The sequence below is a fragment of the Oncorhynchus masou genome, chromosome 25, assembly GCF_036934945.1.
Source record: "Oncorhynchus masou masou isolate Uvic2021 chromosome 25, UVic_Omas_1.1, whole genome shotgun sequence".
In the NCBI taxonomy this organism is placed as follows: Eukaryota; Metazoa; Chordata; class Actinopteri; order Salmoniformes; family Salmonidae; genus Oncorhynchus; species Oncorhynchus masou.
In genome coordinates this window covers 3,267,069-3,285,060 of record NC_088236.1, presented here as the reverse complement: position 1 = coordinate 3,285,060, position 17,992 = coordinate 3,267,069, and the positions used below count along the sequence as shown (strand labels likewise).

The 17,992-nt window shown below is 69.1% G+C and overlaps 1 protein-coding gene across 2 annotated transcripts in view; it reads right to left on the bottom strand.

Moving 5' to 3' along the window:
* The window catches only part of LOC135513691 (AT-rich interactive domain-containing protein 3A-like), a 315,893-nt gene that overhangs the window by 77,929 nt on the left and 219,972 nt on the right, over positions 1–17,992 (bottom strand). For both annotated transcript variants that reach the window (XM_064936555.1, XM_064936557.1), the window contains one exon: positions 852–924. In XM_064936555.1, the coding sequence (XP_064792627.1) occupies positions 852–924 (73 nt within the window). The remainder of the gene's footprint in view (positions 1–851; positions 925–17,992) is intronic.

The window sequence follows — 17,992 nt, the reverse complement described above, 5'->3', positions numbered from 1 at the left end:
CCCTCCCCTCAGCTATATTCCCCTCCCCTCAGCTATATTCCCCTCCACTCCCCTCCCCTCAGCTATATTCCCCTCCCTCCCCTCAGCTATATTCCCCTCCCCTCAGCTATATTCCACTCCCCTCAGCTATATTCCCCTCCCCTCAGCTATATTCCCCTCCCCTCAGCTATATTCCCCTCCACTCCCCTCAGCTATATTCCCCTCCACTCCCCTCAGCTATATTCCCCTCCACTCCCCTCAGCTATATTCCCCTCCCCTCAGCTCCCCTCCACTCCCCTCCCCTCCCCTCAGCTATATTCCCCTCCACTCCCCTCAGCTATATTCCCCTCCCCTCAGCTCCCCTCCACTCCCCTCCCCTCCCCTCCCCTCCCCTCAGCTATATTCCCCTCCACTCCCCTCAGCAATATTCCCCTCCCCTCCCCTCCCCTCAGCTATATTCCCCTCCCCTCAGCTCCCCTCCCCTCAGCTATATTCCCCTCCCCTCAGCTCCCCTCCCCTCAGCTATATTCCCCTCCCCTCAGCTCCCCTCCCCTCAGCTATATTCCCCTCCCCTCCCCTCCATCAGCTATATTCCCCTCCCTTCAGCTCCCCTCCCTCCCCTCCATCAGCTATATTCCCCTCCCCTCAGCTCCCCTCCCCCTCAGCTATATTCCCCTCCCCTCCCCTCCATCAGCTATATTCCCCTCCCTTCAGCTCCCTCCCCTCCCCTCCCCTCCATCAGCTATATTCCCCTCCCTTCAGCTCCCCTCTCCTCAGCTCCCCCCCGCTCCCCCCCATTGAAATAAATGGTTACATTGTTATTATTGCTATTATTATGATTATATAATGATTATATCTTAATAACAACTCACCTCTCTTCTGCATAAAACTGAAGAGGTCATCAAGAAACTCTTTCCTCTTGTCATCGTTATCCAACTCGTACAACTAGAAGACAAGAAGGGAGGGAGACAATCTGATTAAACCTGGCCTCAGGGCAACCATTTCATGGACAAAACAATCACACCAAGAAGATCATTGAAACATTCATTCATGTTATTTCCATTAGTTTATTCTACTGTATTGAAGTGTATACTATTGTATTGAAGTTTATACTACTGTATTGAAGTGTATTCTACTGTATTGAAGTGTATACTACCGTATTGAAATGTATTCAACTGTATTGAAGTGTATACTACTGTATTGAAGTGTATTCTACCGTATAGAATTGTATACTACTGTATTTAAGTGTATTCTACTGCATTAAAGTTTATTCTACTGTATTGAAGTGTATTTTACTGTATTGAAGTGTATACTATTCTATTCAAGTGTATATTACTGTATTAAAGTGTATTCTACTGTATTGAAGTGTATACTACCGTATTAGAAGTGTATTCTACTGTATTGAAGTGTATACTACTGTATTGAAGTGTATACTACTGTATTGAAGTGTATACTACCGTATTGGAAGTGTATTCTACTGTATTGAAGTGTATTCTACCGTATTCAAGTGTATACTATTGTATTGACGTGTATCCTACTGTATTGAAGTTTATTCTACCGTATTGAAGTGTATTCTACCGTATTGAAATGTATTCTACCGTATTGAAGGGTATTCTACTGTATTGAAATGTATTCTACCGTATTGAAGTGTATTCTACTGTATTGAAGTGTATACTACCGTATTGAAATGTATTCTACTGTATTGAAGTGTATTCTACCATATAGAATTGTATACTACTGTATTTAAGTGTATTCTACTGTATTGAAGTTTATTCTACTGTATTGAAGTGTATTTTACTGTATTGATGTGTATACTAATGTAGTGAAGTGTATTCTACTGTATTGAAGTGTATTCTACTGTATTGAAGTTTATTCTACTGTATTGAAGTGTATTTTACTGTATTGATGTGTATACTACCGTATTAGAAGTGTATTCTACTGTATTGAAGTGTATACTACTGTATTGAAGTGTATACTACTGTATTGAAGTGTATACTACCGTATTGGAAGTGTATTCTACTGTATTGAAGTGTATTCTACCGTATTCAAGTGTATACTATTGTATTGACGTGTATCCTACTGTATTGAAGTGTATTCTACTGTATTGAAGTGTATACTACCGTATTGAAATGTATTCTACTGTATTGAAGTGTATTCTACCATATAGAATTGTATACTACTGTATTTAAGTGTATTCTACTGTATTGAAGTGTATTCTACTGTATTGAAGCCATTTCAAAACTGTGAGGTGTTTTAGAAAACAACATTCATGATTAAATGATTATCAACAAGTACCTCCTGTATCTCATAGTAGTGTACTTTCACAGCAAAAACACAGAATGGAAGGTACAGTAGACAAGGAGACCAAAACACAACATATGTAGACTGTCGTCACTATACTATTTTAACACCTATTTACTATTATTTGGTTCACATAAACTTTTAAAAACCATATATTGTTTATTTTGTTTGTGAATAAGAGCAGATGTGAATCCGTAATTGTTGTTACAGATTTAAGACAATCTGTGAGTGTGTTCTACATTTATCATATAAGAAAGAGTATCGTGTGATCTGGAAACAGAGTGGCTGGAAACTAAGAAACGCTGTGTCTCCTCTGTGAAGGAACAGTATCATGGACAAACATTTTATCCACGGTAGGGAGGGATCAATTAGAGCTGTTCTCACACTCCCTGCCTCCCAGCCTCCCTGCCTCCCTGCCTCCCAGCCTCCCAGCCTCCCTGCCTCCCTGCCTCCCTGCCTCCCAGCCTCCCAGCCTCCCTGCCTCCCTGCCTCCCAGCCTCCCAGCCTCCCTGCCTCCCTGCCTCCCAGCCTCCCAGCCTCCCTGCCTCCCTGCCTCCCAGCTCCCCTGCCTCCCTGCCTCCCAGCCTCCCAGCTCCCCTGCCTCCCAGCCTCCCAGCCTCCCAGCTCCCCAGCCTCCCTGCCTCCCAGCTCCCCTGCCTCCCTGCCTCCCAGCCTCCCTGCCTCCCTGCCTCCCAGCTCCCCTGCCTCCCTGCCTCCCTGCCTCCCTGCCTCCCAGCTCCCCAGCCTCCCTGCCTCCCTGCCTCCCAGCTCCCCAGCCTCCCTGCCTCCCAGCCTCCCAGCCTCCCTGCCTCCCAGCTCCCCTGCCTCCCTGCCTCCCAGCCTCCCAGCTCCCCTGCCTCCCAGCCTCCCTGCCTCACAGCCTCCCAGCTCCCCTGCCTCCCAGCCTCCCAGCTCCCCTGCCTCCCAGCCTCCCTGCCTCCCAGCCTCCCTGCCTCCCAGCCTCCCTGCCTCCCAGCTCCCCTGCCTCCCTGCCTCCCTGCCTCCCTGCCTCCCTGCCTCCCTGCCTCCCTGCCTCCCAGCCTCCCTGCCTCCCAGCCTCCCTGCCTCCCAGCCTCCCAGCCTCCCAGCCTCCCAGCCTCCCAGCCTCCCTGCCTCCCAGCTCCCCTGCCTCCCAGCGTCCCAGCTCCCCTGCCTCCCAGCTCCCCTGCCTCTCAGCTCCCCTGCCTCCCTGCCTCCCAGCTCCCCTGCCTCCCAGCTCCCCTGCCTCCCAGCCTCCCTGCCTCCCAGCTCCCCTGCCTCCCAGCTCCCCTGCCTCCCAGCCACCCAGCCTCCCAGCTCCCCTGCCTCCCAGCTCCCCTGCCTCCCAGCTCCCCTGCCTCCCAGCTCCCCTGCCTCCCAGCTCCCCTGCCTCCCAGCTCCCCTGCCTCCCAGCCTCCCTGCCTCCCAGCTCCCCTGCCTCCCAGCTCCCCTGCCTCCCAGCCTCCCTGCCTCCCAGCTCCCCTGCCTCCCAGCTCCCCTGCCTCCCAGCTCCCCTGCCTCCCAGCCTCCCTGCCTCCCAGCTCCCCAGCCTCCCTGCCTCCCTGCCTCCCAGCTCCCCTGCCTCCCAGCCTCCCAGCTCCACTGCCTCCCAGCCTCCCAGCCTCCCAGCCTCCCAGCCTCCCAGCTCCCCTGCCTCCCAGCCTCCCTGCCTCCCAGCCTCCCTGCCTCCCAGCTCCCCTACCTCCCAGCCTCCCTGACTCCCAGCTCCCCTGCCTCCCTGCCTCCCAGCTCCCCTGCCTCCCAGCTCCCCTACCTCCCAGCCTCCCTGCCTCCCAGCTCCCCTGCCTCCCAGCCTCCCAGCTCCCCTGCCTCCCTGCCTCCCAGCCTCCCTGCCTCCCAGCCTCCCAGCCTCCCAGCCTCCCTGCCTCCCAGCTCCCCTGCCTCCCAGCCTCCCAGCCTCCCTGCCTCCCAGCTCCCCTGCCTCCCAGCTCCCCTACCTCCCAGCCTCCCTGCCTCCCAGCTCCCTGCCTCCCAGCTCCCTGCCTCCCAGCCTCCCAGCCTCCCTGCCTCCCAGCTCCCCTGCCTCCCAGCTCCCCTACCTCCCAGCCTCCCTGCCTCCCAGCTCCCCTGCCTCCCAGCTCCCCTGCCTCCCAGCCTCCCAGCCTCCCTGCCTCCCAGCTCCCCCTACCTCCCAGCCTCCCAGCCTCCCTGCCTCCCAGCTCCCCTGCCTCCCAGCTCCCCTGCCTCCCAGCCTCCCTGCCTCCCAGCCTCCCAGCCTCCCTGCCTCCCAGCTCCCCTGCCTCCCAGCCTCCCAGCCTCCCTGCCTCCCAGCCTCCCAGCCTCCCTGCCTCCCTGCCTCCCAGCTCCCCTGCCTCCCAGCCTCCCAGCCTCCCAGCTCCCCTGCCTCCCAGCTCCCCTCCCTCCCAGCCTCCCAGCCTCCCAGCCTCCCTGCCTCCCAGCTCCCTGCCTCTCAGCTCCCCTGCCTCCCAGCCTCCCAGCTACCCTGCCTACCAGCCTCCCAGCCTCCCAGCTCCACTGCCTCCCAGCCTCCCTGCCTCCCAGCTCCCCTGCCTCCCAGCTCCCCTACCTCCCAGCCTCCCTGCCTCCCAGCCTCCTGCCTCCCAGCCTCCCAGCCTCCCAGCTCCCCTGCCTCCCAGCTCCCCTGCCTCCCAGCTCCCCAGCCTCCCAGCTCCCCTACCTCCCAGCCTCCCAGCCTCCCAGCTCCACTGCCTCCCAGCCTCCCAGCCTCCCAGCGACCCTGCCTCCCAGCCTCCCAGCCTCCCTGCCTCCCAGCTCCCCTACCTCCCAGCTCCCCTGCCTCCCAGCCTCCCAGCCTCCCAGCTCCACTGCCTCCCTGCCTCCCAGCCTCCCTGCCTCCCTACCTCCCAGCCTCCCTGCCTCCCAGCCTCCCTGCCTCCCAGCTCCACTGCCTCCCTGCCTCCCAGCCTCCCTGCCTCCCAGCCTCCCAGCCTCCCTACCTCCCAGCCTCCCTGCCTCCCAGCCTCCCAGCCTCCCTGCCTCCCTGCCTCCCAGCCTCCCTGCCTCCCAGCCTCCCTGCCTCCCTGCCTCCCTGCCTCCCTGCCTCCCTGCCTCCCTACCTCCCAGCCTCCCTGCCTCCCTGCCTCCCTGCCTCCCAGCCTCCCTGCCTCCCAGCCTCCCTGCCTCCCAGCTCCCCTGCCTCCCAGCGTCCCAGCTCCCCTGCCTCCCAGCTCCCCTGCCTCTCAGCTCCCCTGCCTCCCTGCCTCCCAGCTCCCCTGCCTCCCAGCCTCCCTGCCTCCCAGCTCCCCTGCCTCCCAGCTCCCCTGCCTCCCAGCCACCCAGCCTCCCAGCTCCCCTGCCTCCCAGCTCCCCTGCCTCCCAGCTCCCCTGCCTCCCAGCTCCCCTGCCTCCCAGCTCCCCTGCCTCCCAGCTCCCCTGCCTCCCAGCCTCCCTGCCTCCCAGCTCCCCTGCCTCCCAGCTCCCCTGCCTCCCAGCCTCCCTGCCTCCCAGCTCCCCTGCCTCCCAGCTCCCTGCCTCCCAGCTCCCCCTGCCTCCCAGCCTCCCTGCCTCCCAGCTCCCCTGCCTCCCAGCTCCCCTGCCTCCCAGCCTCCCAGCTCCACTGCCTCCCAGCCTCCCAGCCTCCCAGCCTCCCAGCCTCCCTGCCTCCCAGCTCCCCTGCCTCCCAGCCTCCCTGCCTCCCAGCCTCCCTGCCTCCCAGCCTCCCTGCCTCCCAGCTCCCCTGCCTCCCTGCCTCCCTGCCTCCCTGCCTCCCTGCCTCCCTGCCTCCCAGCCTCCCTGCCTCCCAGCCTCCCTGCCTCCCAGCCTCCCAGCCTCCCAGCCTCCCAGCCTCCCAGCCTCCCTGCCTCCCAGCTCCCCTGCCTCCCAGCGTCCCAGCTCCCCTGCCTCCCAGCTCCCCTGCCTCTCAGCTCCCTGCCTCCCTGCCTCCCAGCTCCCCTGCCTCCCAGCTCCCCTGCCTCCCAGCCTCCCTGCCTCCCAGCTCCCCTGCCTCCCAGCTCCCCCTGCCTCCCAGCCACCCAGCCTCCCAGCTCCCCTGCCTCCCAGCTCCCCTGCCTCCCAGCTCCCCTGCCTCCCAGCTCCCCTGCCTCCCAGCTCCCCCTGCCTCCCAGCTCCCCTGCCTCCCAGCCCCCCTGCCTCCCAGCTCCCCTGCCTCCCAGCTCCCCTGCCTCCCAGCCTCCCTGCCTCCCAGCTCCCCTGCCTCCCAGCTCCCCTGCCTCCCAGCTCCCCTGCCTCCCAGCCTCCCTGCCTCCCAGCTCCCCAGCCTCCCTGCCTCCCTGCCTCCCAGCTCCCCTGCCTCCCAGCCTCCCAGCTCCACTGCCTCCCAGCCTCCCAGCCTCCCAGCCTCCCAGCCTCCCAGCTCCCCTGCCTCCCAGCCTCCCTGCCTCCCAGCCTCCCTGCCTCCCAGCTCCCCTACCTCCCAGCCTCCCTGACTCCCAGCTCCCCTGCCTCCCTGCCTCCCAGCTCCCCTGCCTCCCAGCTCCCCTACCTCCCAGCCTCCCTGCCTCCCAGCTCCCCTGCCTCCCAGCCTCCCAGCCTCCCTGCCTCCCAGCTCCCCTACCTCCCAGCTCCCCTACCTCCCAGCCTCCCTGCCTCCCAGCTCCCCTGCCTCCCAGCCTCCCTGCCTCCCAGCCTCCCAGCCTCCCAGCCTCCCTGCCTCCCAGCTCCCCTGCCTCCCAGCCTCCCAGCCTCCCTGCCTCCCAGCTCCCCTGCCTCCCAGCTCCCCTACCTCCCAGCCTCCCTGCCTCCCAGCTCCCCTGCCTCCCAGCTCCCCTGCCTCCCAGCCTCCCAGCCTCCCTGCCTCCCAGCTCCCCTGCCTCCCAGCTCCCCTACCTCCCAGCCTCCCTGCCTCCCAGCTCCCCTGCCTCCCAGCTCCCCTGCCTCCCAGCCTCCCAGCCTCCCTGCCTCCCAGCTCCCCTACCTCCCAGCCTCCCAGCCTCCCTGCCTCCCAGCTCCCCTGCCTCCCAGCTCCCCTGCCTCCCAGCCTCCCTGCCTCCCAGCCTCCCTGCCTCCCTGCCTCCCAGCCTCCCAGCTCCCCTGCCTCCCAGCCTCCCAGCCTCCCTGCCTCCCAGCCTCCCAGCCTCCCTGCCTCCCTGCCTCCCAGCTCCCCTGCCTCCCAGCCTCCCAGCCTCCCTGCCTCCCAGCTCCCCTGCCTCCCAGCTCCCCTACCTCCCAGCCTCCCAGCCTCCCAGCCTCCCTGCCTCCCAGCTCCCCTGCCTCTCAGCTCCCCTGCCTCCCAGCCTCCCAGCTCCCCTACCTCCCAGCCTCCCAGCCTCCCAGCTCCACTGCCTCCCAGCCTCCCTGCCTCCCAGCTCCCCTGCCTCCCAGCTCCCCTACCTCCCAGCCTCCCTGCCTCCCAGCCTCCCTGCCTCCCAGCCTCCCAGCCTCCCAGCTCCCCTGCCTCCCAGCTCCCCTGCCTCCCAGCTCCCCTGCCTCCCAGCTCCCCTACCTCCCAGCCTCCCAGCCTCCCAGCTCCACTGCCTCCCAGCCTCCCAGCCTCCCAGCTCCCCTGCCTCCCAGCCTCCCAGCCTCCCTGCCTCCCAGCTCCCCTACCTCCCAGCTCCCCTGCCTCCCAGCCTCCCAGCCTCCCAGCTCCACTGCCTCCCTGCCTCCCAGCCTCCCAGCCTCCCTACCTCCCAGCCTCCCTGCCTCCCAGCCTCCCAGCCTCCCTGCCTCCCTGCCTCCCAGCCTCCCTGCCTCCCAGCCTCCCTGCCTCCCTGCCTCCCTGCCTCCCTGCCTCCCTGCCTCCCTACCTCCCAGCCTCCCTGCCTCCCTGCCTCCCTGCCTCCCAGCCTCCCTGCCTCCCAGCCTCCCTGCCTCCCTGCCTCCCTGCCTCCCAGCCTCCCAGCCTCCCTGCCTCCCAGCCTCCCTGCCTCCCAGCTCCCCTGCCTCCCAGCGTCCCAGCTCCCCTGCCTCCCAGCTCCCCTGCCTCTCAGCTCCCCTGCCTCCCTGCCTCCCAGCTCCCCTGCCTCCCAGCCTCCCTGCCTCCCAGCTCCCCTGCCTCCCAGCTCCCCTGCCTCCCAGCCACCCAGCCTCCCAGCTCCCCTGCCTCCCAGCTCCCCTGCCTCCCAGCTCCCCTGCCTCCCAGCTCCCCTGCCTCCCAGCTCCCCTGCCTCCCAGCTCCCCTGCCTCCCAGCCTCCCTGCCTCCCAGCTCCCCTGCCTCCCAGCTCCCTGCCTCCCAGCCTCCCTGCCTCCCAGCTCCCCTGCCTCCCAGCTCCCCTGCCTCCCAGCTCCCCTGCCTCCCAGCCTCCCTGCCTCCCAGCTCCCCTGCCTCCCAGCTGCCCTGCCTCCCAGCCTCCCAGCTCCACTGCCTCCCAGCCTCCCAGCCTCCCAGCCTCCCAGCCTCCTGCCTCCCAGCTCCCCTGCCTCCCAGCCTCCCTGCCTCCCAGCCTCCCTGCCTCCCAGCTCCCCTACCTCCCAGCCTCCCTGACTCCCAGCTCCCCTGCCTCCCTGCCTCCCAGCTCCCCTGCCTCCCAGCTCCCTACCTCCCAGCCTCCCTGCCTCCCAGCTCCCCTGCCTCCCAGCCTCCCAGCTCCCCTGCCTCCCAGCCTCCCTGCCTCCCAGCCTCCCTGCCCCTGCCTCCCAGCTCCCCTGCCTCCCAGCCTCCCTGCCTCCCAGCTCCCCTGCCTCCCTGCCTCCCAGCTCCCCTGCCTCCCAGCCTCCCTGCCTCCCAGCCTCCCTGCCTCCCAGCTCCCCTGCCTCCCTGCCTCCCAGCTCCCCTGCCTCCCTGCCTCCCAGCCTCCCAGCCTCCCAGCTCCCCTGCCTCCCAGCCTCCCTGCCTCCCAGCCTCCCTGCCTCCCAGCTCCCCTGCCTCCCAGCCTCCCTGCCTCCCAGCCTCCCAGCCTCCCTGCCTCCCAGCCTCCCTGCCTCCCAGCTCCCCTACCTCCCAGCCTCCCTGACTCCCAGCTCCCCTGCCTCCCTGCCTCCCAGCTCCCCTGCCTCCCAGCTCCCCTACCTCCCAGCCTCCCTGCCTCCCAGCTCCCCTGCCTCCCAGCCTCCCAGCTCCCCTGCCTCCCAGCCTCCCTGCCTCCCAGCCTCCCTGCCTCCCTGCCTCCCAGCTCCCCTGCCTCCCAGCCTCCCTGCCTCCCAGCTCCCCTGCCTCCCTGCCTCCCAGCTCCCCTGCCTCCCAGCCTCCCTGCCTCCCAGCCTCCCTGCCTCCCAGCTCCCCTGCCTCCCTGCCTCCCAGCTCCCCTGCCTCCCTGCCTCCCAGCCTCCCAGCCTCCCAGCTCCCCTGCCTCCCAGCCTCCCAGCCTCCCTGCCTCCCAGCCTCCCAGCCTCCCAGCCTCCCAGCCTCCCAGCCTCCCTGCCTCCCAGCCTCCCTGCCTCCCTGCCTCCCTGCCTCCCTGCCTCCCTGCCTCCCAGCCTCTCTGCCTTCATGCTTCCCAGCTCCCCTGCCTCCCTGCCTCCCAGCTCCCCTGCCTCCCTGCCTCCCAGCCTCCCAGCCTCCCTGCCTCCCAGCCTCCCTGCCTCCCAGCCTCCCAGCCTCCCTGCCTCCCAGCCTCCCTGCCTCCCAGCCTCCCAGCCTCCCAGCCTCCCTGCCTCCCAGCTCCCCTGCCTCCCAGCTCCCAGCTCCCCTGCCTCCCAGCTCCCCTGCCTCCTCAGCTCCCCTGCCTCCCTGCCTCCCAGCTCCCCTGCCTCCCAGCCTCCCAGCCTCCCTGCCTCCCAGCCCCCTGCCTCCCAGCTCCCTGCCTCCCAGCCACCCAGCCTCCCAGCTCCCCTGCCTCCCAGCTGCCTCCCAGCCCCCTGCCTCCCAGCCCAGCCTCCCAGCTCCCCTGCCTCCCAGCTCCCCTGCCTCCCAGCCTCCCTGCCTCCCAGCCCCCTGCCTCCCAGCTCCCCTGCCTCCCAGCCTCCCTGCCTCCCTGCCTCCCAGCCTCCCAGCTCCCCTGCCTCCCAGCTCCCAGCCTCCCTGCCTCCCAGCTCCCCAGCCTCCCAGCCTCCCTGCCTCCCAGCTCCCCTGCCTCCCAGCTCCCCTGCCTCCCAGCCTCCCTGCCTCCCAGCTCCCCTGCCTCCCAGCTCCCCTGCCTCCCAGCCTCCCTGCCTCCCAGCCTCCCTGCCTCCCAGCTCCACTGCCTCCCAGCCTCCCAGCCTCCCAGCCTCCCAGCCTCCCTGCCTCCCAGCTCCCCTGCCTCCCAGCCTCCCTGCCTCCCAGCCTCCCTGCCTCCCAGCTCCCCTACCTCCCAGCCTCCCTGACTCCCAGCTCCCCTGCCTCCCTGCCTCCCAGCTCCCCTGCCTCCCAGCTCCCCTACCTCCCAGCCTCCCTGCCTCCCAGCTCCCCTGCCTCCCAGCCTCCCAGCCTCCCTGCCTCCCAGCTCCCCTGCCTCCCAGCTCCCTAGCAGCTCCCCTACCTCCCAGCCTCCCTGCCTCCCAGCTCCCCTGCCTCCCAGCCTCCCAGCTCCCCTGCCTCCCAGCCTCCCTGCCTCCCAGCCTCCCAGCCTCCCAGCCTCCCTGCCTCCCAGCTCCCTGCCTCCCAGCCTCCCAGCCCCCTGCCTCCCAGCTCCCCTGCCTCCCAGCTCCCCCTACCTCCCAGCCTCCCTGCCTCCCAGCTCCCCTGCCTCCCAGCCTCCCAGCCTCCTGCCTCCCAGCTCCCCTGCCTCCCAGCCTCCCAGCCTCCCTGCCTCCCAGCTCCCCTGCCTCCCAGCTCCCCTGCCTCCCAGCCTCCCAGCCTCCCTGCCTCCCAGCTCCCCTGCCTCCCAGCCTCCCAGCCTCCCTGCCTCCCAGCTCCCCTGCTCCCCTGCCTCCCAGCTCCCTGCCTCCCAGCCTCCCAGCCTCCCTGCCTCCCAGCCTCCCAGCTCCCCTGCCTCCCAGCCTCCCTGCCTCCCAGCTCCCCTGCCTCCCAGCCTCCCAGCCTCCCTGCCTCCCAGCCTCCCTGCCTCCCAGCCCTGCCTCCCAGCCTCCCAGCCTCCCTGCCTCCCCTCCCCTGCCTCCCAGCTCCCCTGCCTCCCTGCTCCCCTGCCTCCCAGCTCCCTGCCTCCCAGCCTCCCAGCCTCCCTGCCTCCCAGCTCCCTGCCTCCCAGCTCCCCTGCCTCCCAGCTCCCCCCTGCCTCCCAGCTCCCTGCCTCCCAGCCTCCCAGCCTCCTGCCTCCCAGCCCCCCTGCCCCTGCCTCCCCTCCCTGCCTCCCAGCTACCTCCCAGCCCCTGCCTCCCAGCTCCCCCTGCCTCCCAGCTCCCCTGCCTCCCAGCCCCCTGCCTCCCAGCTCCCCTGCCTCCCAGCTCCCCTACCTCCCAGCCCCTGCCTCCCAGCTCCCCTGCCTCCCAGCCTCCCAGCCTCCCTGCCTCCCAGCTCCCCTGCCTCCCAGCTCCCCTGCCTCCCAGCCTCCCAGCTCCCCTACCTCCCAGCCTCCCAGCCTCCCAGCTCCACTGCCTCCCAGCCTCCCTGCCTCCCAGCTCCCCTGCCTCCCAGCCTCCCTGCCTCCCAGCCTCCCTGCCTCCCAGCCTCCCAGCCTCCCAGCTCCCCTGCCTCCCAGCTCCCCTGCCTCCCAGCTCCCCTGCCTCCCAGCTCCCCTACCTCCCAGCCTCCCAGCCTCCCAGCTCCACTGCCTCCCAGCCTCCCAGCCTCCCAGCTCCCCTGCCTCCCAGCCTCCCAGCCTCCCTGCCTCCCAGCTCCCCTACCTCCCAGCCTCCCAGCCTCCCAGCTCCACTGCCTCCCTGCCTCCCAGCCTCCCAGCCTCCCTGCCTCCCAGCCTCCCTGCCTCCCAGCCTCCCTGCCTCCCTGCCTCCCAGCCTCCCAGCCTCCCAGCCTCCCTGCCTCCCTGCCTCCCTGCCTCCCAGCCTCCCTGCCTCCCAGCCTCCCTGCCTCCCTGCCTCCCTGCCTCCCAGCCTCCCAGCCTCCCTGCCTCCCAGCTCCCCTACCTCCCAGCCTCCCAGCCTCCCAGCTCCACTGCCTCCCTGCCTCCCAGCCTCCCAGCCTCCCTACCTCCCAGCCTCCCTGCCTCCCAGCCTCCCAGCCTCCCTGCCTCCCTGCCTCCCAGCCTCCCTGCCTCCCAGCCTCCCTGCCTCCCTGCCTCCCTGCCTCCCAGCCTCCCTGCCTCCCAGCCTCCCTGCCTCCCTGCCTCCCTGCCTCCCTGCCTCCCTGCCTCCCTGCCTCCCAGCCTCCCAGCCTCCCTGCCTCCCAGCCTCCCTGCCTCCCAGCTCCCCTGCCTCCCAGCGTCCCAGCTCCCCTGCCTCCCAGCTCCCCTGCCTCTCAGCTCCCCTGCCTCCCTGCCTCCCAGCTCCCCTGCCTCCCAGCTCCCCTGCCTCCCAGCCTCCCTGCCTCCCAGCTCCCCTGCCTCCCAGCTCCTGCCTCCCAGCCACCCAGCCTCCCAGCTCCCCTGCCTCCCAGCTCCCCTGCCTCCCAGCTCCCCTGCCTCCCAGCTCCCCTGCCTCCCAGCTCCCCTGCCTCCCAGCTCCCCTGCCTCCCAGCCTCCCTGCCTCCCAGCTCCCCTGCCTCCCAGCTCCCCTGCCTCCCAGCCTCCCTGCCTCCCAGCTCCCCTGCCTCCCAGCTCCCCTGCCTCCCAGCTCCCCTGCCTCCCAGCCTCCCTGCCTCCCAGCTCCCCAGCCTCCCTGCCTCCTGCCTCCCAGCTCCCCTGCCTCCCAGCCTCCCAGCTCCACTGCCTCCCAGCCTCCCAGCCTCCCAGCCTCCCAGCCTCCCAGCTCCCCTGCCTCCCAGCCTCCCTGCCTCCCAGCCTCCCTGCCTCCCAGCTCCCCTACCTCCCAGCCTCCCTGACTCCCAGCTCCCCTGCCTCCCTGCCTCCCAGCTCCCCTGCCTCCCAGCTCCCCTACCTCCCAGCCTCCCTGCCTCCCAGCTCCCCTGCCTCCCAGCCTCCCAGCCTCCCTGCCTCCCAGCTCCCCTACCTCCCAGCTCCCCTACCTCCCAGCCTCCCTGCCTCCCAGCTCCCCTGCCTCCCAGCCTCCCAGCTCCCCTGCCTCCCTGCCTCCCAGCCTCCCTGCCTCCCAGCCTCCCAGCCTCCCAGCCTCCCTGCCTCCCAGCTCCTGCCTCCCAGCCTCCCAGCCTCCTGCCTCCCAGCTCCCTGCCTCCCAGCTCCCCTACCTCCCAGCCTCCCTGCCTCCCAGCTCCCCTGCCTCCCAGCTCCTGCCTCCCAGCCTCCCAGCCTCCCTGCCTCCCAGCTCCCCTGCCTCCCAGCTCCCCCTACCTCCCAGCCTCCCTGCCTCCCAGCTCCCCTGCCTCCCAGCTCCCCTGCCTCCCAGCCTCCCAGCCTCCCTGCCTCCCAGCTCCCCTGCCTCCCAGCCTCCCAGCCTCCCTGCCTCCCAGCTCCCCTGCCTCCCAGCTCCCCTGCCTCCCAGCCTCCCTGCCTCCCAGCCTCCCTGCCTCCCAGCCTCCCAGCCTCCCTGCCTCCCTGTCTCCCAGCCTCCCAGTCTCCCAGCCTCCCAGCCTCCCAGCCTCCCAGCCTCCCTGCCTCCCAGCTCCCCTGCCTCCCAGCCTCCCAGCCTCCCTGCCTCCCAGCCTCCCAGCCTCCCTGCCTCCCTGCCTCCCAGCTCCCCTGCCTCCCAGCCTCCCAGCCTCCCTGCCTCCCAGCTCCCCTGCCTCCCAGCTCCCCTCCCCTACCTCCCAGCCTCGGAGCCTCCCAGCCTCCCTGCCTCCCTGGTCGCCTGCCTCTCAGCTCCCCTGCCTCCCAGCCTCCCAGCTCCCCTACCTCCCAGCCTCCCAGCCTCCCAGCTCCACTGCCTCCCAGCCTCCCTGCCTCCCAGCTCCCCTGCCTCCCAGCTCCCTACCTCCCAGCCTCCCTGCCTCCCAGCCTCCCTGCCTCCCAGCCTCCCAGCCTCCCAGCTCCCCTGCCTCCCAGCTCCCTGCCTCCCAGCTCCCCTGCCTCCCAGCTCCCCCTACCTCCCAGCCTCCCAGCCTCCCAGCTCCACTGCCTCCCAGCCTCCCAGCCTCCCAGCTCCCCTGCCTCCCCAGCCTCCCAGCCTCCCTGCCTCCCAGCTCCCCTACCTCCAGCTCCCCTGCCTCCCAGCCTCCCAGCCTCCCAGCTCCACTGCCTCCCTGCCTCCCAGCCTCCCTGCCTCCCTACCTCCCAGCCTCCCTGCCTCCCAGCCTCCCTGCCTCCCAGCTCCACTGCCTCCCTGCCTCCCAGCCTCCCTGCCTCCCAGCCTCCCAGCCTCCTACCTCCCAGCCTCCCTGCCTCCCAGCCTCCCAGCCTCCCTGCCTCCCTGCCTCCCAGCCTCCCTGCCTCCCAGCCTCCCCTGCCTCCCTGCCTCCTGCCTCCCTGCCTCCCTGCCTCCCTACCTCCCAGCCTCCCTGCCTCCCTGCCTCCCTGCCTCCCAGCCTCCCTGCCTCCCAGCCTCCCTGCCTCCCAGCCTCCCTGCCTCCCAGCCTCCCAGCCTCCCTGCCTCCCTGCCTCCCAGCCTCCCCTGCCTCCCAGCGTCCCAGCTCCTCCTGCCTCCCAGCTCCCCTGCCTCTCAGCTCCCTGCCTCCCTGCCTCCCAGCTCCCTGCCTCCCAGCCTCCCAGCCTCCCAGCTCCCCTGCCTCCCAGCTCCCCTGCCTCCCAGCCACCCAGCCGCCCAGCTCCCTGCCTCCCAGCTCCCCTGCCTCCCAGCTCCCCCTGCCTCCCAGCTCCCCTGCCTCCCAGCTCCCCTGCCTCCCAGCTACCCTGCCTCCCAGCCTCCCTGCCTCCCAGCTCCCCTGCCTCCCAGCTCCCCTGCCTCCCAGCCTCCCTGCCTCCCAGCTCCCCTGCCTCCCAGCTCCCCTGCCTCCCAGCTCCCCTGCCTCCCAGCCTCCCTGCCTCCCAGCTCCCCTGCCTCCCAGCTCCCCTGCCTCCCAGCCTCCCAGCTCCACTGCCTCCCAGCCTCCCAGCCTCCCAGCCTCCAGCCTCCTGCCTCCCAGCTCCCTGCCTCCCAGCCTCCCTGCCTCCCAGCCTCCCTGCCTCCCAGCCTCCCTGCCTCCCAGCCTCCCTTGCCTCCCTGCCTCCCTGCCTCCCTGCCTCCCTGCCTCCCAGCCTCCCTGCCTCCCAGCCTCCCTGCCTCCCAGCCTCCCAGCCTCCCAGCCTCCCAGCCTCCCAGCCTCCCTGCCTCCCAGCTCCCCTGCCTCCCAGCGTCCCAGCTCCCCCTGCCTCCCAGCTCCCCTGCCTCTCAGCTCCCCTGCCTCCCTGCCTCCCAGCTCCCTGCCTCCCAGCTCCCCTGCCTCCCAGCCTCCTGCCTCCCAGCTCCCCTGCCTCCCAGCTCCCCTGCCTCCCAGCCACCCAGCCTCCCAGCTCCCCTGCCTCCCAGCTCCCTGCCTCCCAGCTCCCCTGCCTCCCAGCTCCCCTGCCTCCCAGCTCCCCTGCCTCCCAGCTCCCCTGCCTCCCAGCCTCCCTGCCTCCCAGCTCCCCTGCCTCCCAGCTCCCCTGCCTCCCAGCCTCCCTGCCTCCCAGCTCCCCTGCCTCCCAGCTCCCCTGCCTCCCAGCTCCCCTGCCTCCCAGCCTCCCTGCCTCCCAGCTCCCCAGCCTCCTGCCTCCCTGCCTCCCAGCTCCCCTGCCTCCCAGCCTCCCAGCTCCACTGCCTCCCAGCCTCCCAGCCTCCCAGCCTCCCAGCCTCCCAGCTCCCCTGCCTCCCAGCCTCCCTGCCTCCCAGCCTCCCTGCCTCCCAGCTCCCCTACCTCCCAGCCTCCCTGACTCCCAGCTCCTGCCTCCCTGCCTCCCAGCTCCCCTGCCTCCCAGCTCCCTACCTCCCAGCCTCCCTGCCTCCCAGCTCCCCTGCCTCCCAGCCTCCCAGCCTCCCTGCCTCCCAGCTCCCCTACCTCCCAGCTACCCCCAGCCTCCCAGCCTCCCCTGCCTCCCAGCCTCCCAGCTCCCCTGCCTCCCAGCCTCCCTGCCTCCCAGCCTCCCAGCCTCCCAGCCTCCCTGCCTCCCAGCTCCCTGCCTCCCAGCCTCCCAGCCTCCCTGCCTCCCAGCTCCCCTGCCTCCCAGCTCCCCCCTCCCAGCCTCCCTGCCTCCCCTCCCCTGCCTCCCAGCTCCCCTGCCTCCCAGCCTCCCAGCCTCCCTGCCTCCCTGCCTCCCAGCTCCCCTACCTCCCAGCCTCCCTGCCTCCCAGCTCCCTGCCTCCCAGCCCCCTGCCTCCCAGCCTCCCAGCCTCCCTGCCTCCCAGCTCCCCTACCTCCCAGCCTCCCAGCCTCCCTGCCTCCCAGCTCCCCTGCCTCCCAGCTCCCCTGCCTCCCAGCCTCCTGCCTCCCAGCCTCCCTGCCTCCCTGCCTCCCAGCCTCCCAGCTCCCCTGCCTCCCAGCCTCCCAGCCTCCTGCCTCCCAGCCTCCCAGCCTCCCTGCCTCCCTGCCTCCCAGCTCCCCTGCCTCCCAGCCTCCCAGCCTCCCTGCCTCCCAGCTCCCCTGCCTCCCAGCTCCCCTACCTCCCAGCCTCCCAGCCTCCCAGCCTCCCTGCCTCCCAGCTCCCCTGCAGCTCCCCTGCCTCCCAGCCTCCCAGCTCCCCCTACCTCCCAGCCTCCCAGCCTCCCAGCTCCACTGCCTCCCAGCCTCCCTGCCTCCCAGCTCCCCTGCCTCCCAGCTCCCCTACCTCCCAGCCTCCCTGCCTCCCAGCCTCCCTGCCTCCCAGCCTCCCAGCCTCCCAGCTCCCCTGCCTCCCAGCTCCCCTGCCTCCCAGCTCCCCTGCCTCCCAGCTCCCCTACCTCCCAGCCTCCCAGCCTCCCAGCTCCACTGCCTCCCAGCCTCCCAGCCTCCCAGCGCCCCTGCCTCCCAGCCTCCCAGCCTCCCTGCCTCCCAGCTCCCCTACCTCCCAGCTCCCTGCCTCCCAGCCTCCCAGCCTCCCAGCTCCACTGCCTCCCTGCCTCCCAGCCTCCCAGCCTCCCTACCTCCCAGCCTCCCTGCCTCCCAGCCTCCCAGCCTCCCTGCCTCCCAGCCTCCCTGCCTCCCAGCCTCCCTACCTCCCAGCCTCCCCAGCCTCCCTGCCTCCCAGCCTCCTGCCTCCCAGCCTCCCTGCCTCCCTGCCTCCCTGCCTCCCAGCCTCCCAGCCTCCTGCCTCCCAGCCTCCCTGCCTCCCAGCTCCCCTGCCTCCCCGCCTCCCAGCTCCCCTGCCTCCCAGCTCCCCTGCCTCTCAGCCTGCCTCCCTGCCTCCCAGCTCCCCTGCCTCCCAGCCTCCCTGCCTCCCAGCTCCCCTGCCTCCCAGCTCCCCTGCCTCCCAGCCACCCAGCCTCCCAGCTCCCCTGCCTCCCAGCTCCCCTGCCTCCCAGCTCCCCTGCCTCCCAGCTCCCCTGCCTCCCAGCTCCCCTGCCTCCCAGCTCCCCTGCCTCCCAGCCTCCCTGCCTCCCAGCTCCCCTGCCTCCCAGCTCCCCTGCCTCCCAGCCTCCCTGCCTCCCAGCTCCCCTGCCTCCCAGCTCCCCTGCCTCCCAGCTCCCCTGCCTCCCAGCCTCCCTGCCTCCCAGCTCCCCTGCCTCCCAGCTCCCCTGCCTCCCAGCCTCCCAGCTCCACTGCCTCCCAGCCTCCCAGCCTCCCAGCCTCCCAGCCTCCCTGCCTCCCAGCCTCCCCTGCCTCCCAGCCTCCCTGCCTCCCAGCCTCCCTGCCTCCCAGCTCCCCTACCTCCCAGCCTCCCTGACTCCCAGCTCCCCTGCCTCCCTGCCTCCCAGCTCCCCTGCCTCCCAGCTCCCCTACCTCCCAGCCTCCCTGCCTCCCAGCTCCCCTGCCTCCCAGCCTCCCTGCCTCCCAGCCTCCCTGCCTCCCAGCCTCCCTGCCTCCCAGCCTCCCTGCCTCCCAGCTCCCCTGCCTCCCTGCCTCCCAGCTCCCCTGCCTCCCAGCCTCCTGCCTCCCAGCCTCCCTGCCTCCCCTGCCTCCCTGCCTCCCAGCTCCCCCTGCCTCCCTGCCTC